The following is a 16,933-nucleotide window of genomic DNA, read 5'->3' on the forward strand; positions in this document are numbered from 1 at the left end:
ATATATGGCAGCTGTAGAAAATCATCGTGTAGGAGGTGAATAATGATGTGCGCATTCGAATATGACTTCGAAAACCCTGCAATAAAGTACGGCAAGAACTCGATTGACAACTAATTAGCGAACCGTAACGTTCGCGATTGCACCTGCTAGGGTCCAGATTGGTCAGGACACACGGTAGCAAGTCCGCCAACCACAAAACACTTTTCATGGCGCATCATGGAAAACAGAAACCAATCGTGTATTGTTTTTTTTTCTTGTTTTGTTGCCCTTCTGCATCCGTTTTTTAACCCCTCGGTTCTACAAATTCAATTAACTGCCAGCAGAGTAAAGGGATGGGCGAAGAGGCCAGCGAATCCGTGGAAAAGGGTATTTTGCGAATTTAATTGAAATTTACTACCAATGGGGCAGCCACCAGGCTGACTTCCGGATTCGTCCGTGGTTAGATGGGGTTCCGCAAGTTGATTTATGCGGAAATTACTTCACTATTGCTCTTCCCGCCCACTCCCCCCTTACGGCTCGAAGCTGTCGGGGTGCTTTGGGGCGGTCGTACACTTTTGGCATTCCATTCATTGTTTCGTCACCGTTTTTCACCACGACGGTGTCGGTTGTAAACACCCGCCGTAGGGGTGGGCAAATTTACAATTTTCACACTGTTGTTGTTATTTTACTTACACCTCAAAGCAGAAGGAAGGGGGAGGGAAACAATAAACGGATCGTTTCTTCTCTTACGGAGTGACGGGCGTCGGCCGTGCTGGAATGGAATTCATAGTGACTTTGCAAGACGCGAGCAAATTGCGATAAAAAAAGTGTCCGTGGGCTGGAGGAGAAGCTCGTTCGCAGTGGAATGTCTTGAATTTGGCGACAAACATCATAAACACACACACACACACACACACACACAGACACACACACACACACACACACACACACAACCATTACAGCAAACATTGAGTTGGATAGCGCTCGGCACGTGCGTGGAAATGGACCCGCGCACGTGATGTGCAAAATCCGCGGGCGTATTGGCCGAGCACTCTACTTACCGTAGTCGTCGTCATCGGACAGGGCGATCGCGTGCAGCCGGGCTAGGGTTTGCTCCTCCAGCCGCTGCTCCTTGATCTTGCCGTCCAGCTCGAGCTCCGAGTCGGTGTCGTTGTAGTTCGAGTGGTTCCGGTTGATATCTGCAGCGCCGCCACCGCCGTCGTCACCATCGTCGTCATCATCATTGTCGACACTGTTGAGCGCCATGCTGCCGTGTGTTTGATTGCTGCCTGCGTGATTGTTGTTGAGGATGTTGCTGTTGTAGTTGTTGTTGTTGTTGTTGTTGTGATTGTTGCTCTCGGGACAGGCGTAGCCGGTGCAGCAGAAACTGTTGCCGTTAAGCTGCTGCAGCTCGCCACAAGCGCAACCGGGCGCTGTTGTCTCCGAGCCTGCCGCCCCATCGAAGTCGATCAGCTTAACGGTGTAGGGCGGGCTGGCCGACGAGCCAGTCACATCGTACCGCGCCCGCTGATGCGACTGCGAGTCATCCGGCTCGCCGCTCAGCCTTCCGTAGGCTTTGCGTGGTGGACGAGGGTTACTCCTTTCTGAAAAAAAACAGAGAGGAAAATATAGATAGAGTGTGTGTGTGAGAGAGAGAGACAGCGAGAGAGAGCGAGAGAGAGAGAGACAGCGAGAGAGAGCGAGAGAGAGAGAGAGAGAGAGAGAGAAAGAGAGGGAGAGAATCAAATTCCGAGCAAGCAGTTGGCATTATTGAATATATCTTATAGCTTTGAGCTTACAGCTTATAGCGAGTTGCGAATCTTCTGGTGAGGTTCGTCCATTCAACAGGAATGTTCCATTTGTTTTCTCCCAGTCCGCTCACTTTCCTACCCTACTGCAGTGCGAATGGTAAAGCCAAAACACGACACTCTCATGTAACAATCTCTCTGCCAACTCGTCTGTGTGCGTTCCGCTATGTGTAATCAAAGACGTGTAGTCGTTCCTTTCCTGTTCCTACAGAGAAACACCATGCAATTGTCTTCGGGGCATCCTTTGGCATTCCGCCCGTTATGTTCTTGGACCGCATCCCGGGGCTACTGTGCTACCACTATTGATCGTCCGTCATCGCTGTACTCTGAGGTTGCTTCAACGTAGCTGAAATTCTACACCCGCTGGGTTCCAGGTTCGTGTGCAAGGGCACATCGCGAAGACGTGAGGACCGGCGGGACGATAGGGGATGTAACAGAACCGATCCGCGGCCGGCAGCAGCAAAGCGAAAGCATTGTTTCGCAAATTGCTAAAGTGTTCGGAACGAGAGCCGCACCAAATACGTGACCAAATCGTGCCCGACGTCCAGTGGCGGATTAAGGGTATCGGGGGCCCTAGGCGGAAAGACGAGTTTCGTACCTCAAAAACCTCCGGTACCTCGAGCTTCATTGATTCACTCTCGTTTAATTTCGTGCTTGAAAGTGTTGATTTAGTGGTACTTGTGACAGCTGAGTAGGGTAGAGGGGTATAGGGGGATCCGATGGGACGATACAATTAATTTCTTTCCTAAAAAAAATACACTCTCCGAACACCCTGGATCAAAGGTGTAGGGGTTTTCAGCTCGCGAGGACCCTGCTTTTGCATTTATCTTGCCTGAATATATCTTCTCCGCAGCTCTGTTTACAATTTTTTGTTCTTGGATGTAGGTAAACGTTTCATTTACATTGACGGCAAAGGGACCGCTAGGCATTTTAATTCCGTTCTGCTAAGATCGCGCACCGGTCTTAGTAGTACATCAAAACTCTTCATCATCATCTCCGTCCGTCGTTCTCCGTTACTTCTCGTTGCAGGTGTAGCAGGCAGATCGCCTTGCAGCATGTGCTGTATGTCAATCAAAATCTAATTACAACTGCCTCCATCCTACCTTCCCCGGTACTTCCAGACGACTTTTGCACGCTATTCTTTCTAGCCAGCATCCGTGCACGAACAGTGTCATGTCTGGCTTCCAGTTCGTATTGCTGGCTGTCCCGTCCCAAATAAAAAAAAAGACACACACACACACTCACACAAATGGGGTCACTAAAGTACCCGTGGGACCGCCGTGGGTGGCAGATAGCTAAAACCAACTAATTCTCTTTCACGCCCTCAGTTGAAAACAACGAACAGGAAGAAGAAGCAAAACAATGAAGGGATTTCACTCGAGGGAATGGAATGGACACGTTCCAAAAGTTTTCGTCAGCAGCGAGAGGCAAAAGCAAAAATAGAAGAAACGGACAAGCGGGAAACCCCTCGAAGGAATGTCATTCCCGATGCGATGGGAAGAAAAGCAGAGAACAAGAGAAAATAAAAAGAAAACACACACACACCCAAGCACACATTTACAAACGAACGTTGCAGGAGAGCGCCTCTTGGTGATTATCGTTTGCCGCCTTTTGCCATTTACCTCACTCTCTCTCTGATCCGATCCTGCAAGCTGCTACAGCTTCCTGTCCGGCTGACGGGCGAACGTTGACTTTCGCGTCGAGCTCCTGGCAGGACGTGCAAGTGTGTACGTCCCGGCGTTTTCCTTCCCCCAATCCCCAGCGGGCGTACCTCTTCTTGTGTATTTTTTGTTTGAAATAAAAAAAACACACAACTACTTCCATTTTCGGACACGGCTTGAGCACGAACACAGTGCCTCTGACGCAGACGAGCACCCTTCCCGAAATGGGTTGCAGATGACCATGGCGGCAAATTGAGAAGGGCTTTAAATTAAGCCTGGAATTCCCGGAGAATGGCTCCAGGCCACGGACGAGATTTGGTTGATTGATTGGGGGGACGCATTTAGCGAAACTAAATGGCGATAGTTAGAGGAATATGCGAAAAAAGCGTACATATTTTTCATCGAATTCGAAAGCAACTACACTACCAGCGGGACAAGGCACCTAGCCTAGTTCCACTCCGTCTGATCGTGCTGTGTGCTGACATTCGTTTGAACTCTCCGTCGCTGTTGGTCTCCCACATAAGACGATTTTGCCGAATTTCCCGGAGCTGCCGGGGCTTTATTTTCTGGTAGAACATCAAAGCACGAGCGCAGGAGCCATGCAAATATCTTTGCCTAACGCAGACAACAACGAAAAAATACTCAAAGCCTCTCCCTCTTCTTCCCTCGTTCTCTCTCTCTCTCTCTCCTCTCTCACTCACACACACACACAGCAAGTAGACAAACCGAATCAACCAAAGGCAAGACCTCGCCAAACACAGTTACAGTTGCTGGGTAAATAAATTTTGGATATTTGATAAAAGACTTGGTGGTCTTCTGCCGCCGGACGGTGACGGCACCGGCGGACCCGTCAGTTTTCATTTCGGTGCGGCGCTGCCGGCTTCAAAGGAAAGCGAGCGGCCGCTGCGTTTGTTTCGTGCTGGTTTTCACTCGCAACACGAGAAGAATTGGATGTCTCAAAATTGAAAATAAAAACACCGGAAAAAGAAACCGGATAACGGCAGGAAAGGAAATCGAAAATAAATAATAGGAAAATCTGTGTAACGACGGGGCTTGCGTACGCGCCGCACGTGTCGTTCAGCGAGCATTGTGGCCCGAGGGGTATGTGCGTGTCCAGGAATCGAGAGAGAGAGAGAGAGACAGAGAGAACAGAGAGAAAAAGTGAGATAGTGCGATGAACCTGGCTGGAGCACTCCGCCATTGATGCCATTTCGTATTTGCAAAAATCGCTTAGCGTCGAAAATAATAAGAAGTATCAAGCAACACACACACACTCACATACACACAATCGCTCACGTAATGAAACAAATGAAGCTGGGCTTTCCTCTGCACCGCAGCAGGTGACATTGTTTGTATTGGTTTGTTGTTTTTGTTCGTTGTGTTTGGTTTTTGTACAAAAATTCGCCGAACTCACCGGGTTTGTTGGGTTTGAACTTCAAGGGCCTCCCACTCCCACGGAGATGAGATCAAGTGGGTTTCAGCTTCGACGATATTTTCCGGGATCGCAACCCACGTAGAGCTTGGTAGAACACTATCTTCCCCCTCGGCCCCCCTCCCAATTGATGCAAATTGGGTGTAAAACAAATTAAATTGAAATACTGCAAAAGCAAATACGCTAATAAATGACCGACCGCCTTTGCCCATCGTATCGATGGAGGCGCCCAGTACTTTACTTCGATTTTAAATTGATTCGCTGCAAAAATCATTTTTTCTACCAATCATTGAGCTGCTTTGTATTTCCCGCTCTGAGTTTTGTATTGAAAGCAGAAACACCCTCCCGCCCATATCCACCATTCCAGTTTAGATGCTTGAGCAAAGAGGCACGTGTTCTGAAGCGTGCAAATAAATCCTTGCAGACTACCGAAGGCAGATTGAACATTGCTTCCCCTTGGATCGACCGTTCCATCTTGCTGTGTATGCGTGTTTGTGTATGTATTCAATTTTTGTTGAGCTTTGCTGCACATCGAGCGCACTGCAAAACAATAAACCGATCGAACGAATAGGAGCGACTACACAAACGATTGTTCCGCATATGTCAACACTTTACTCGCTAAAACAATTGCACACAGAGAAAGCGTAGCGCAAAGAGGAGAAAGAGAGGAGATGGGTCAAGAGGGGGAAAGGGAAGGGGTTTGTGAGTTTGTCTGAATGAGTGGCAAAGAGCAGGCAACAAAGTGGAAAAACTGTACACAAAATCCCGCAAAACCATTGCACTCACTGACTGCGGTCGGGCGCAGTATGCAGTCAAAAGCTGAAAAAACCCATCAAGAATTACTCATAATGCTTATCCGATGGGGGAGAGCAGCGATGCAATATCTAATAATGGCACTGGAAGCAGCAGCAGCTACAACAAAAACCGGACGAGAAACTATCGCACTGTTCCGGCACAGTTCGCCCGGGGAATCTAATACGTGTTGCCGGTTTTGTTAGCTTTTTCCGGTCATCTCGCATTTTTCGCACTTATTTTCTTTGTGTTTTTTTAAACACTCATCATGCGCAAATAGTGGCTATTGTGCGGTACGATGAGCGGTGGGGAAAGTCTTGTACCAACCGGAACGATGGAACAATGAAATCGCTGCGAAACACTCGTTGCCATAGGAGCCCATCTTTCCTAGGCAACATGGCATTCGCCTGCCGCATGGTTACTGAATGAGCCTAAGCGCTTTTGCCATTTTCCATCTATTCTCCTCAAGCAGCGTAGTATATGCGAGTAAGGTACACTTGTGCAGCTGCACGGTTGTACTCGGAGCCAGAGCCAGAGTGTGTTAACTGCGCATAACGAGGAAATTGGAGTCATTTTGGAAGCGCGACTGGAAATCGAAGAAAAACGGTGGAGTTGGAATTTATTCATCGTTGTCTATAAATACATCAATCGCCGAAACGGCAGACGGATACACACATGTCAGCCTTCCTGACAATGCAATGCAAAAGGCTGAGACATGCTTCGGCTGACAAGGGCAGAGTTTGATTGCGTTTCTGTTTCTGGGGGCGAAAACTTCGTTTTTATTTCCTATTCAAAATGTTTTATCTATTTCTTCTTCAATAATTTAGAAAACAAAAAGCAAAATCACACACATCACATGACTGTGACTCATCGCTGTAGAAAGTGAATTCGAAAATCTAATGTAGAATAGGAAGATGTTAGGTTAACTCCCACCCATGTGAACAATTGTTAAAAGCCAGCCTACCAGAAGAAATTAATTGATTTAACTGTGGTACTGTGGCACCTACCATTCGCATTAACTTTTGCTTTGTCTGCAGTGGCGGATCTAACGGTAGGCGGACTAGGCAGTCGCCTGGGGCCCCCGCCGATTTAGGGGCCTCAAGGCTGGCGAATCATTTGAACCCCCCCCCCCCCCCCCCCCCCGTCAGCAAAAATTTTAGAGCCTGTGACTAATGATCGACGGGACCTCCGACGGCATTTCAATCTCCTAACAGCAAGTTTAGTGCCGCTAACACCCCCCCCCCCCACGCCACAACGACATTAACCGTTTACAACCTCAGCTCATCTTTCCGCCTAGGGCCCCCAATACCCTTAATTCGCCACTGTTTGTCTGTTCTTATAATGCAATTTAAACAGAGGATACATGAGTGATCAACCAACAAACACACGCACATTATTACACAATGTGCCGACCAGTCTAGTGTCCCCAATAAAGACATTATTTGAGACGCGTGTATGCAAACGCTTATAAGCCCTGTAACTCCAGTGGAATATTAACGTTTAAGCTAGAAAGAGAGAAACGTGCTTTCTAGAAAAATTATATGTTTGAATAGTTTGCTAGGATGGAATATGTATAACAAATACAAATAATATGTAAATATATTTAAAAAAAGTGTACACTTTGTTCTCTAGTTACGCGGTTTGTGCATTTCCGAGGAATCCGCGTAACTCGAATACCAGCGTATGTCAAATTTCGCGGTTTTCGGCCAAAATACAATTGATAATTTGGTAATTTTTTTTCAATTGAGTACTTGTATAAACTTTACCACTTGTAAGTATTAGGTAAAGTGCGAAAAAAGTAATTTTAGCTTTAGGCAGAAACATACTAACTCAGTGCATAACCTATCAAAGAGAGGTTTATACAACCTAAACCTTAACTCGATGGGAAAGAGCAGAGCTACATGCACCAACTTTAAACTAGTAAATAACGCTGTTTTAAGTTATTCAACTAGATGACTAATTATGTTTTGACAGCTCTGGCATTATGCTTAGTAGAAGCAAACTCTGGCGATATTTGTTGATCTATTTTTCATTTAGATTTCCTGTGAATTCTTCTATTTCTACTAAATTATTTCTATTGCAAAAAAAAATTTGTATTGTGTCCAGGCGGTAAATTATTCTTAATGTTTTGTTTGATTTTTTTTAATTAATGCAGTAATCCATTTCGGCACTGCGCAGGTAAATGTTCAGAGTTTTTTTTTGTTTTGCAGATGTAGTTGAAATACCACCTTTATAAATGAATATACTGTTTTTTTCGATGTGAGTGTTGAATGTCATGAGCTTTTCAAAAAGTATTCATAGATATCGAACCTGATCTTTACATGGAATGTTGCCTCGCAAAAAAACTAACTTCGTGTATAGGTAGTCTTACGAATTTCTTGTGATATTACCTATGTCAATTTCATGTGATACAGATTGCTTTTGATTTATTGGAGTTTGTTTTAGTCTTCGAATTGTTTCACATCTTTATTAAGTTTTTATCCAACCACTTAAAACCTTAATTATTGATTTAGGATAGCGGTTTCTACCGGGGTTAGTATTGGCCTTGTTGGGAATTTTGTTTTACTTATTTTGTGTTTTACTCATTTTGTATCCATTTTTTTTAAAGTCCGTCTAAAGGGAAGAAGAATTAGAGTGTTACAGCAAAAAATGCTACCTGTAACTGATCTAGGACTTTTGATCGTAGCTGTGATATCAAGGTTGACTAGATATAAATAGTTTTTTTACAATTATTTGTTGTGGGAACTGTCTTGTTTATCCGGCGCTACAGCCGCTTAGTGGCATTGGCCTGTTGTATGAGCATCCAAAACCGCTAACTATTTCCCGCATGGGTACTAGACATGGGCAAATGTAATCAGAACGAAATTATTCCTTCCAATCTTTACACTTAGTATACTTGTACCGCACAGCCAGATAAATATAAATTATTTAAATGAGCAGTGCGGTATTGATTCTCCGTGCGGAAACTCTCCATGCTGACTATGAAAGTGTGCACCAAACCTTCGCATGCGGTGTGGTCTCGATTTTCCTACTGGCAGATTTGACTATAAGGAGAAAGAATGATCAATTTGTTATCCTTGTCTTCATTCAGAAAATAGCTTTCTTGCTCAAGTAGCTTTTTTTTGCAACAGAGCGTAACAGCATGTAATTTTACAGTTGTGAAAAGAGTAATCTCGTGTCGGCTGTAAATGTATGCAACAGTTTTGTCCTTTCGGGCTATACATAATAAAATACTTTTTTTTACTGTGCGATGGATTAAATTAATGCTATGAATCTTGTTTTATTGATTGTTGATAAATTTCAATTTTTTAATTTTTTATAATCTCAACGAATAAAAAAATAACTAATAAATAATTAAATAACTCATAACCAATTGAATGTTTTTATTTCTTTGCTTGTAAATTGTATTTTGTAAAAAACTAGGGTGGAAATTTTTGCAGCATGAATCGACGTGTAAAAATATAGCTTTCGCAAATGTGTGTGTGCTTTACAAAGAACCATTTTTCCATATCTAAGGGGAAATTCCGAAATAAATTTATGAAAAAATGGTATATTATTAATGATAATATACTTTCCGATGGACTTTCAGCCAGAGGTTCAAAAGAGTTGAGTTTCTTTGTCTCATACAGAATCTGAGTTTCGGGTATACAGACTGGGTTTTTTTGGGTTTACAGACTGAGTCTATTGCTAAACACCAAAAATATTACTTATGTAAAATATGTAGAGTATAAGATATGTATAAGATATGTATTGGATAATAGCAAACGAAGTTGAATGTTTTTTTCCGTGACTAACATAACTAGATTATTGGATCTTAATAGCACCTTGTTAAAGATAGTTTATACATCTATATATCTTCTTCTTCTTAATTGGCACAACAACCGTTGTAGGTTCTTTTTCTTCTTCTATTTGGCGTGACGTCCTACGCGGACATACAGGCCTATACAGGCTTTCGAGACTTAATTCATTACCATGCAGCCGGATAGTCAATCCTTGCTACGTGAGGACGGTATATTCTAGGCTTGAACCCATTACGGGCGTGTTATTGAGTCATTCGAGTTGACGACCGCCCCTATGGTTGTAAAACGAAATGGGACCGCCCTTATCGTTGTAGGTCTGTACCACTAATAGGCTTGGTTTTCAGTGTCTTATTGAATACCCTTAGCAGGATAGTCAATCCTACGTTTCTTTTGGGGCTTGAACCATGTCGGGCATGTTTTTAAGTCGTACGAGTTGACGACTGTATCACGAGGCCGGCCAAATTTGTCAGCATTATTTATTTAATTACTTGTGGCGTCAATGACTATGTATGTTGTATGTCCTTCTTTAATGAGGAGTTTTTGCGACTGCAGTGGTAATAACACAATCCTATGATTTTAAACGTGCGTCAAGGTTGCCACATATACAGGGTTTCCCACGATTTATTGGTTGGTTCCCATCAATTTTTGGTACGTTCCCATATTTTTTTGGTGCGTTCCCACGATTTTTTGATAGTTTCCCAGAATTTTTTGGTCCAATTGTATTGATATCCAATCGGAAAATACCAATAAATTATGGGAACGAACCAAAAATCTATGGGATACGACCAAAAAATCGTGGGAACGCACCAAAAAATCATGGGAACTGACCAATAAATCGTGGGAAACCCTGTAATATAATAATATAATAATATAAAATTGAGTTTCGTAAAGAAATTGTGAAGATAAATTGTTTTTTTGATTGGAAACCAAAATATGACTACGGGTAATGTTATTTTCTGCTATGTGGGAACGTATATTGAGTGCAACCTTTAATAGCAATAAACTTCTTAATCGTATGTTCAAAAAGCGAATGAATTTGTATTTTTTTAGTGCTAGCTACTGTTAAGTACCTTGTATCCTAAACACCTGAACACTTAGCTTCGATTATTTCTAGCTTCATTGTATTTTGATAAAAAGTGTCTCAAAGTGCCTTTGATAGATTTTAAAAACACTCCTTTTGGTCCCGACAATCTAACAATTATGTATAAGTTACTAGCTGGCCCGGTAAACCTAGTTTTACCCCACATTTTATTAGTTGCCAATTAAGTATTTGAAGTTGCAAATTACTTATCCGGCACTACAACCGCTTTGCTTTGTTTACACTTGCGAGTTTAACATCAGTAACCAAACATGTTTATGTTACAATTATTAAAGCAAGCATATTTGTTCGTTTTGGAACATCAAACAGCAAATAGGACAAAGCGAAATAGCATGTATTTTTTAATTAATTATTCCCAAACTAAAGTACTCCATCTCTGTTTTGTCATTATGGAAATTTGTGACAGCATCGTAAACCGCTAGGCATTTCACAGCGAGTGTAAACCGCACCTTACACCGAGTGTAAACTGCGCTTCACACCGACTGTCAAAGTGCTGTATACAACAACAACAATGATGTCCTTTGTATGGGAGTTAGAAAATTGCTAATAAATTAAGTTTAGTGCAACTTCTGAAAATGATGTGAGTCTTAAAACCTATTCTCATACCACCATAAGGTGTGTGCAAAGTTTCGTTGAAAATGATCCAGCCGTTTTGGAGTTTGCTCGCGACAAACACCGTGACACAAGATTTTTATATATATAGATAATGCGGAATAGAAAAAGTGTGCAGTTTTAATAGTGTTACATCATCATACAAAGTGTTTTTATTATATCAGTGCGGATGATAAACCGATGTATCTTTCGATTGCAAATGGCGTTAGTATTCCAGTAGAATGCTTTAATTTCCCGGGTGGTCCAGATCACGGAAAATACAGCTTAGTTGCAAAATATATTAATCCTGACGTGGTTTCATTTTGTCAAAAATCCACAAATTCTGCGGTGCTTTGTTCTAGTCATTTCCTACCCTGAGTTGGTTTTGATTGTGGGAGCTCATGAATATTATTTCTTTCTTTTTGAAAGCTGTTGTACGTTTAAGGATTTATGTTGATACAAGGATCGTTTTGGATATCCACTGAAGGTAAACGTATGGTTACAGCCACAATTAGCGCATTTAAGCTTATGCTCTGGCACTTTACCATTTGAAGAAGATCTAACCTAATTATGAGCGGGCATATTGATGAATTACGCTCGACAGCACATTTGTTACACTTAGCAACACGATTACAGTTGTTTGCACCGTACCTGTTAGTGGGCAACATTTACACTGCATTGGTTCTGATCTTACAGAATAATAATTCCATTTTACTATGCTTATGGGGATGGTTCGGTTTACAAATTTTCATAGTACATAAGTGAAAGTGATGTACTATGACACAGCATCGTCGTAATGGTTTTGCCTGATTTGCATCTTTTTACACTAGTTGGTTGTAAATTCTGGCTGCAAGATAATGTAAACCATACAGCCAACTAATTTAGTTGACTTTTCTTCATCATTGATACGCTACTTTGAAGGTTTGCAAGTGTTTTATCATTTGTTTATGCGCAAACTGTACCCATATCGTTTTTATTAAAATAGAAGGCACTTTACTTGTTGCCGTCGCAATGCTGATGTATTTTTTCGTAGAGGTTTTCGTGGCTGCCTCCTGCTGGATCGTCTTTACATTCGCATATCAGCGCGTAGTTGTTATTAGTACGATGAGATCTTACACAAATATGATCATATGGGCCTAAAACTTCTACACCAATGTCTTTCTATCTCCCTTCCCTAGTAGGGAACGAGACACCTGCTGCATATTAGTAATTTGGTCCACATTTTGTTTTTGCTATCGATTGCTTATCAGATTATAGATCAATAAGTTCATGTCTGCTCTTGTTCAGAGCTGGATTGTGACTGGGCATCGAAAAAGTGAGAACAGCGTTAAATGCCGTTTCCGTCGTGTTAGTCCAATAGTAAATTATTTAAAATATCAAACTCAACTTGTAACAAACATTTTATAACAGTTACAGCTTTTTATGACAAAGTAATGCAACATTTTTGTCCGTTACACCCATGCTAGCCCGGTTTACTTTGATTTTAATTAATTCCATTCGGTCGCTGACGAGCGCGTGCTACCTTTTCCACACATTGTAATTAAGGGTTACTGGGGATTGGTTAGGAGTGATCGAATTATTCGCTCTCTCGCTCTCTCTCTATTTACATCTCTCTCTATTTATCTCACTCTCTCTCTATCTCTCTCTCATTTTATCTGAGTGTCTGACTTTTTCCTGTAATAGACAACGAATGTGAGATGCAGATTTAATGTTTTTTTATTCTTCTGTGCTGTATCGTAACACATGCAATCATTTTCCGAACTCATTAGCATTCACGAGCGTAATGTGTGTGAGCTTTCGAATAATTATGGGCCGTTTTAAATCAGAACGCACCGCGCCTGTAATGAGGTTGAAAACTGGCCTTGTTGTTTGATTTGAAGTGCGCCCGTTCTTCACTGCTTGTGTCACTCACAGTCAGCCAGATAGCAATTTAGCAAATCAATCCCAATTTAAAGCAACAATTGTTTGGCTGATGAAGCCACCGCTGCCAAGGTTGCAACTTATCGTGCCTGGATCGCGAATTGTTGTTGTTTCGTTTTCCGTTCCGTTCAAACTTTTGCAGAACAAGCGAGTAAATTCATTTAGAAGGAACATTTTTACAAAAAAAAATAATAACAAATGCTATCTTATGAGTCACTCCAACGAGCCATTCGGTCGGGCTCGATAATAAAATGCTCCCTTGCGCGTTTTATGACACATTTGGTTGGCCTTGACTCTTGTCTGTGCCTGGACCGATCGTACAGCACACAGAGCATTTACCGCCTTTAGTTGTATGTGTGATGCAAAAGTGCAAACGCGATCTTGGGTTAGGTTGAAAATGCAAAAGTGAGCGAGCATTACAAAGCACAGCTGCAGGGAGTGCAGTTTGCGTCTTTGGTAGTCTGCAATGGATCAGTAATAACCACACGAACACACTAATATAGTAACCCTTTGTCCGTGGCGATCAGTTATGTGCGGTTCCAGTGGATGAATGTAGCACGCACAGAGAATAAGCGAGAGAAAGAGAGACAGATAAAATGAGTAGCAAATACCCTCAAGGGACAGGGAATTTATGACGAACGCCTGGCAGATGTATGCCCCGGATAAGACTACTGGGTTCAAGAGCGACTAAAGTCGTATTTGTAATTATCGAACTGTCCGGCATCCGGTCCATGCTGGTGTGCTCAACTTTGGCCAATCTTAAAACGGACAAAACTAATTCCAACCTTGTACACCCCTTTACCCCATCGATTCCAATCTCTACAGGATTTCAAAAATGTATGTACTGTGCATCATGTATTGAGATTTTATAATTTCCATCTACCGGGTCTCGGTTATATGTAAACAACCAATATCAAACACAGCGTGGAGCAGTCGAGCTGGTGGCGATACACCTTCTTCACACAGGATTTGCGGCACATGTACGTGTCAAAAGCAGAGGGCTAAGCTTCGCCGGGTATCCTGCCTCGTTCTCGTCGCGTCCAAATTCCGGACGAGTGAAAATACAATAAAAAAGCTCGAAAAAGATCATTGATCTCGCTACACCGCTATTTTGTTTGGTAAGTCCTGTGCAAGACCATCAAAAGCATATCCCGCTCTTAACCCCATTTCCTTCCCAGGGGGACGGTATGCAGATTTTTGTGTTTACAGAACCCAACACATGAGGCTGCTGCATCACCCCATCTATCCGAGGGTGTTTCGGTGGGTGTTTGCTGTTATTTCCGGACCCTTTTTTTGTACCCTCCGCTTAAACCCTCCGCTCAACACCTCCTTCTCGCATCCTCTCTGGCTCTGTCTCTCTCTTTCGTACGGGCGTTTGTTTGCATTCGCTTTTATGGACGACCAGCGCAGTACACGAAAAATAGTCCTAATGGTTCCTCTTAAGCCGTGCGCTTCTGGTCGCTTCTGGCCCTTTGCCGGAGTGCCGAGCTACGGACGCCGGCAGCAGTTCCTCCGATCCAGGCGTGCCACCCTTTTGCCGGTGAAGTTTTCAGGCAACTTTAAACTGCCCAGGCCGGCCCTGCGATATCCTTTCGACCAGTACCGGCATCCGTGTTCCGTACCGCATTCGCGTTCTTAGACGTCTTTTGACGGGCGTGCCAAAGCGTCAACGGGAACGGAAGGAATGCAGTAACCTTAATACCAGAATCATGCTGCCGAACGGCATCGATTTGAGGCGCGCCCGGAGGATAATACCCGTTTCTACGCAAGAGCACATTAGCAAGACGTTGCAGCTGCCTTGAAAGCGAGGACGAGTTTTTGTCCCTTCATTGGGACCTTACCGCTTGGAAAACGATGAATGAAAGAGTTTTTTTTTTATTATTTTTTTGTTAGTTTTTCTTGTTCGTGTCTAATTTACTGAAGAACCCATGCGTCCGGTTGTTTGCAAAGGTTTTTGAAGCTTCCTAGAAAATAACACAATAACAAGAATCTCCGAAAATAGTGCGTACTTGGCATTGTGCAGAGGAGAATCGCGCCGTACATGCGATGGAATAAAAAAAGCCCTTCCACATTTGCCATTCCGAAAAACGAAAATGAAGAAGATGATTTCGGCATCAAATGCCCCTTTACTATTGCCCCTCGGGTCCCACTTTCTGCCATTTACTTCCGTAAGAGGTTGTTCGTCGATTGGTTGTTCGTTCCTCCCCCACCGTGTGCTCGCTGATGAAGCAAAGAAAAAAAATAATTTTGGGTAGCTTTGGTAGCTATTATTTAATAAACATACTGATATAAGAAAGTGTTTCAAGGGATGGATTAAATGGAATTAAACTGTTTTAAAAGATTGTATCGTTATTTCATATGTTTTACATCTTTGATTCCTAAAATTGTTATACTGGTGACCTCAAACTGTCTGGAAATGATAAAATGTATTCATTAATAGAGTTCAACTCGATACTGAATTAATTTTGGCGTGATGTTATGTCATGTGACGACTGTACCGTCCAATTTTCTAGATTATGGAAATGAAATAAACTATTCATTGGTGCTTAAAACCGAATATTTCGGCATGTTTCTATAAATTAAATTTTAGCACACGATTAAACTTTCATTTTCACTTACACGCTAGCTATTTCTGCAGCTTTGAGAGCCATCACCGATACGGGAGGATGGGTAATGCTTAGTGTGACCGGTGTCAGTGTGTCGTTTTCTAAGGCACTGTTAACGCGTCTTGAGCGCGTTTTAAAAGTGCTTCCCCGAAAATCAGCACAACCCATTCTTGCACGCGGATAAAAAAAATTTTGGATGGTAGATGACGACGAGGAAGCCATAAAAACACATATACACGCACAAAACAACGCTAAGAAATGGATCGCTCCGACAGAGAGCCAAAAGGGCACACACTTCAAACTCGTTTCCCAACCCAGAGCGAGGCGAGCAAGTTGTAAAATGGTTCGTTCATGCTGCCAAAGCTCAGTGTTGGCAAAGAGTAATAAGATCGTAATCCCACTTGATCACGATTTTCAACGGCCTCGCCCGTTCACTTGTGTTAAGCCTAAGTGCGTGTTTTCCAGTCTCTAGTGCCGGCTCTCTAGAATAGAATGCTCGAACAGCAAGGGCATCAAATTATAGAAGAAAAGAAAAACAAAACAAAAAAGAGGAACGCGTGTGTGCAGTGGCGGATTTTCCTATAAGCGGACTGAGCGTACGCGTGGGGCCCCGGCCTAAAGGGGGCCCCGAGCTAAACCTCCACATGTTAAATCACTTTTATAAGCGATTGATTTTTTGTTTTTATTGCACAAATGAACGGAAAACTAAATCATTCTCAAAGTAGTTCATTCTAACAAGTAAGTGTGTGGAATGTGTTGATAACGTTTATAGCAATTAAAAGTTGATATGAACTTTGGAGATAATTTTTGAAGGCCAAAACAAATTTTACACACTTTTGCACTCTTCCATATTAAAAACAATAAATCCTCTCCTGATAATAAGTCATAAAGATGCTCCTGGGATGATTAATTTATATTTTTTAAGAACTTCCTAAACGGTCTCGATTGCAAGGACGAAAAGACTACAAATACGCAAGTGCAGGATAATCATTGTCGGACGCTTGGATTTCAGGCACTTTTTATGTATCTGTGAAACAAGAAATCACACAAGCTTTGTATAGTGGCTTTCACTGCTCATGTAGATGAATGAGCAAACAAATGTATTGCAAACTCTGCTCTAAAAATACAAAAGTATAAATGAGTAAAATTCAGATCTTTTTGTCAGGTTTTCCAGATATGCCTTTATCTAGATATGCCTAGATCTCTACTGAAATTCGGAAAGTCTGGAGTTTTACTAACTACAGT

At 42.5% G+C, this 16,933-nt stretch overlaps 1 protein-coding gene across 1 annotated transcript in view; it reads right to left on the reverse strand.

Moving 5' to 3' along the window:
* The window catches only part of LOC120953147 (probable cyclin-dependent serine/threonine-protein kinase DDB_G0292550), a 79,452-nt gene that overhangs the window by 51,535 nt on the left and 10,984 nt on the right, over window positions 1–16,933 (reverse strand). Inside the window, exon 2 of the mRNA XM_040372868.2 lies at window positions 1,041–1,583. Coding sequence (XP_040228802.2) covers window positions 1,041–1,583 — 543 coding nt within the window. The remainder of the gene's footprint in view (window positions 1–1,040; window positions 1,584–16,933) is intronic.

Source organism: Anopheles coluzzii, chromosome X (genome assembly GCF_943734685.1).
Source record: "Anopheles coluzzii chromosome X, AcolN3, whole genome shotgun sequence".
NCBI lineage: Eukaryota > Metazoa > Arthropoda > Insecta > Diptera > Culicidae > Anopheles > Anopheles coluzzii.